The 4746-nt window shown below is 39.4% G+C and overlaps 1 protein-coding gene across 1 annotated transcript; it reads right to left on the bottom strand.

Moving 5' to 3' along the window:
- Window positions 1-492: 492 nt before the first annotated feature.
- On the bottom strand, window positions 493-4419 carry tm4sf18 (transmembrane 4 L six family member 18). The gene is made up of 4 exons (XM_060941513.1): window positions 4022-4419; window positions 3243-3314; window positions 1303-1445; window positions 493-1200 (listed from the first exon to the last, which is right to left on the bottom strand). Exons 1-4 carry the CDS (start codon window positions 4196-4198, stop codon window positions 1002-1004), a joined length of 591 nt encoding a protein of 196 aa, XP_060797496.1. The 5' UTR covers window positions 4199-4419; the 3' UTR covers window positions 493-1001.
- Window positions 4420-4746: the final 327 nt, after the last annotated feature.

The raw sequence follows: 4746 nt of genomic DNA, 5'->3' as shown, positions 1-4746 counted from the left end.
TATAGTCAGCTGGGACAGGCTCCAGCTCGCCTGTGACCCTGTAGAAGGATAAAGCGGCTAGAGATAATGAGATGAGATGAGATAAATATTCTTGAACTTAGTAAAAGTCATACATTTGTTCATCTAGCCATGTGGTTCTCTAATGTACTTGCATCCTTCTAAACTGAATCTAATTCTAAATAGAGCTGTTTGTGAATTGGGTTTGTGAAAAAAAATAACACACTAGTTTGTGTTGCTGGAATGGTGCGCACACAATCACTTTTCCAGTGGTTTTACAAGAGCATGGTTCAGGGATAAAAGCTCTTATGAAAGAATAGTACTAGCTCCAACAGCACTAATAAGGTTCCTGTAGCAAAGCCATACAATCCCATTATTATTGTGCACCTCAGTTATACTGCACATCAAAGCAAAACTAGTATATAAATCTAAAACATTTATTCATTTTAAGGCAACACAAACATCATAAAAATAAAAATTTACATATGATACATAGCATCAGGATTTTTTAACATCGAGAATTGGAAAATAAGTTACATTTTTAAAAAAATGAAGCACAGAGAAAACAAGAAATAAATTTAACAAAATTGACAGTGAAGTCATACAGTGTATATTCAGAACTTATAAAGCACGCTAGAAAATTTCTTATAAAAACAAAATTGTCTTGATTATATTCTAAGAGATGAAAAATATGTTTCTCTATTACTGTCTATGAACAGAAAATGATGTTACTTACAAACTTTTTTTTTTGTAGTTCTAGGTATCAGTTGCAGGTCTGAGTACAAGACAGTGGTTGTGTATTGGGGTTGATTGTGTTAGAATAATACAAGACTGATAAGAGCTGCTCCTGGTCAAGGTTCTTCATGCTACACTGACCCAGTTCCCAGATATATAGTGGTTTATTCTGTCAGGTATTTTCAGAATTTTTTTCTTTTTTCATAGCAGCCTATCATTAGAATGTCAATGTTAGTTAGGGAGATATGAGACGGTCATCCATTATGTCTTCAAGCACTCAGGCTATATTGCTGCTTATAGCAGCAAGGCCTGCAGATGGCGCTGACCAATCCGCTGATAAATTGCACAAAGCAAATGAGGAACTCGATCAGGCTGAGGCCTAGCAGGATGGACAGCAACGTCACATTCCACTCAACAATATGAGTAGGCTGTTCACACCGAGACCAGGATTCACGGGCTAAAAGGTAGCTGAGAATAAGAGGAAAAAAGAGCCAGGAAAGTGTTTAGCAACTGTACTGAATCCAACATTATATTTAAGTAAGAAGGAAAAGAAAGATGGTGTTTTCATACCTCATCCCATCCTTCTGGAAAGGAGTTGTCCAATTCGAATTGCTCAAGCAATGTGGCCCCTCTAGCATGGCCATAGCTGATATAACGAAGCAATAAGCAGAGCCGGCCAGGCCGATGAGAGATGCTAGCACAGAGCCACACATCTGAGCAAACAAAATGCACAGTTAAACAAATGAAACAAAATGGTCACATTAGCTCAGCTAGGGGGCGGCACGGTGGTGTAGTGGTTAGCGCTGTCGCCTCACAGCAAGAAGGTCCGGGCTCAAGCCCCGTGGCCGGCGGGGGCCCCTCTGTGCGGAGTTTGCATGTTCTCCCCGTGTCCGCGTGGGTTTCCTCCGGGTGCTCCGGTTTCCCCCACAGTCCAAAGACATGCAGGTTAGGTTAACTGGTGACTCTAAATTGACCGTAGGTGTGAATGTGAGTGTGAATGGTTGTCTGTGTCTATGTGTCAGCCCTGTGATGACCTGGCGACTTGTCCAGGGTGTACCCCGCCTTTCGCCCGTAGTCAGCTGGGATAGGCTCCAGCTTGCCTGCGACCCTGTAGAAGGATAAAGCGGCTAGAGATAATGAGATGAGATGAGCTCAGCTAGGTAATGTTTGCTAGCTAGCATATTTCTCTTTCAGCTTACTTTCCTCCTGCTTTTTAGGAGTTTAACCCACTGCTTCTGTTATCCTATAATTTTGTAAACAGAAAATGAGCTGAAAACTGGTTGCTTTAATACACTGGTTGTATTTTTTTAATCAGATTCTTTTGTTAGTGTGGTTTTAGTATTCAGTTTATTTAAAAAAAATGTAGCATACCAGTCAAAAGTTTGAACACACCTACTCGTGTAAGTTTTTCTGTTTTCTGATTATTTTCTACATTGTCGAGCAATAATGAAGACATCAAAACTATGAAATAACATATGGAACATATATGAAATTATATGGTAAATAACAGTGTAAAAACAAAAACTAAACAAAATGTTTCATATTTTCATCTCTTGTTTACCTTGACACTTTGCACACTATTGGCATTATCTTAACCAGCTTCATGAGGTAGTCACCTGGAATGCTTTTTCAATTAACAGGTGTGCCTCATCAAAAATAATCAGTGCAATTAATGTGTCTGAGATCAAACAGTAAATAGTAAATAATAAAAATACAGTAAATAGCCCTATTCCACAACTGTTGTAATCCATATGTCAAGAACTGCTCAACTAAGTAAAGGGAAACAACATCCATCATTACGTTAAGACATGAAGTGTCTTTTTTTTTAATTAATAAAAATAAAGAAAAAAACATTGAATCTGAAGGTGTGTCCAAACTTTTGACTGGTACTGTAGTTCAGGAAAGTCTGTAGTTTTAAGAACTACAGTATATGTAGGAGAAAATGTAAAAATTTCACCATGTGAAGGGTTTTCCCAGGCTGCTATAGAAATACATATAGAAATAATTACAATGATTATCTGGCAGGGTGCCACAGTGATGCAGTGGTTAGCACCATCACCTCACAGCAAGCAGGTTCGAACCTGCAGGTTGGCCAGAGCCTTTCTGTGTGGAGTTTGCATGTTCTCCCCATGTCTTTCCTCTGGGTTTTCCGGTTTCCTCCCTCAGTCCAAGACATGCGGATTAGGTCAACTGGCTACTCTAAATTGCCCATCGGTGTGAATGTGAGTGTGAATGTCTGTCTGTCACCCTGTCTTAGCCCTGTGATAGACTGGCAGCCTGTCCAGGGTGTACCCTGCCTCTTGCCCAATGTCAGCTGGGGTTGACTCCAGCTCACCCACAACCCGCAATGGATAATCAGTATAGAAAATGAGTGAATGAATAAATTATCTGACAACTCTGCTTCCAGTAAGTTTCTATATAATTACCAGGTCATTTTTTTTTTATGATGCAGATATACCAGAATCATTTCAATGGGTATAAGAGTAGGCAATGGATAGTGCAGTACTCACAGCACAGTTCTCTGTTCCATAGGAATAAGCACACTTCCCCATACTCAAAAAAGTGAAAGCAGCTATGAGGATCTGCAATCAGAGTAAATCCGTGATTAATGTTATATCTGAAGTGTTTGTTACAAAGTCGTGTCAGGCAGGATGCTGAATACAAAGATGTTTTCTTTTGCTCAAGCTTCATCACGAGCCCCAAAGCGCATGTTGGACAAACCCTGCATTGTCCGACATTTATTTTTAGATGTCCAATACCATTCATCTTCTGCATTTAAAGCACATTTAACTAGCTCTTTTTAACACCATGTATTTTGACAAAAAAAAAAAGAATTCTTGGGCTCTTATTTATATATGAACTCAAACTATATAAATGCCAAAGTTTTAAAGTCGGTACGTATACATGCTTATAAATAAGGACTCCTTAAAGGTTCTTTACTTAAATGTTCTAGCTACTTGGAATCATTAAAAAAAAGGAAATCCTCTGTTGGTTGTACATAGAATATGTTAGCTTTCCCCAGAGACACCAAGCAAAAAACCCTTTAGAGTTATACAAAGTAAATGTAATCTTTTTCTTTCTTTCTTTCTTTCTTTCTTTCTTTCTTTCTTTCTTTCTTTCTTTTTAACTGTTGGAAACCACCAATCACTAGCCCATGTTCTAGTTATTTCCAGAAAGGAAGTAAAAGAGCAAGATAAAGCTAAGTTCTCCATACATCACCTCCTGCACACCAACAAACTAAAACTCATATATATATAATTTTTTTTTTAAGCAAAGGAATAATACTCACTGCAATACCACCACCTCCTATTCCCATAAAGGACCACACGTACACACTCAATTGGCCATTCTTGACAAAATCCACTTCTCCATCAGGGAAAAAGAGCAACACGTTGGCCACAATGCAGCAGATGGCCAGTGGGATGAGAGAAAACCCTAAAGATTTGGCAAAACCCAAAGAACACATTTTCTGAGAGGAAAGAGAGTAACCCGTAAGTCCCAAGCACAAGCGAGCAGTGGCAACTCGGCTATAATCCAGGAAGGAAACTGAGGGAGGCAGAAGAGGAGTGTAAGCTTTTTAAGAGACCCCCCCCCTTCCCATTTTTACACCCACACACTCACTCATCAGATGCCTGAGGACTAGTATAAAGGATATGACACAATGTCTTCCATCTTGGACAGCATGAGCTGAAGTGCAACAAAAGAGGTTGTAGTGACCAGGACCTATTTACATTCTCAACATGGACGGAAACCCTCAGACAGATAATGTAACCAAGGCCCAATGGTTTTGGGAGGGGGGCAGGGAGGGTGATACGGTTGAGGTCTCGAACTTCTCTTTTCCCTCTAAGCAGCTGCATCCTCTCTAAGTTAAGAATGGAAGAATCTTCACAAAGGTCATTTCATACTGTTTAAAATAAACATCACACAATACACAGTATCTCAATTTATGTCATGATGAGGAATGAAAAGTTTGATCTACGGTAGCACTCTACATGGTTCTTTGGCATGTCTCTC

Source organism: Neoarius graeffei, chromosome 15, assembly GCF_027579695.1.
Source record: "Neoarius graeffei isolate fNeoGra1 chromosome 15, fNeoGra1.pri, whole genome shotgun sequence".
Classification (NCBI taxonomy): Eukaryota; Metazoa; Chordata; class Actinopteri; order Siluriformes; family Ariidae; genus Neoarius; species Neoarius graeffei.
This window is presented reverse-complemented; position numbering and strand designations above follow the sequence as displayed.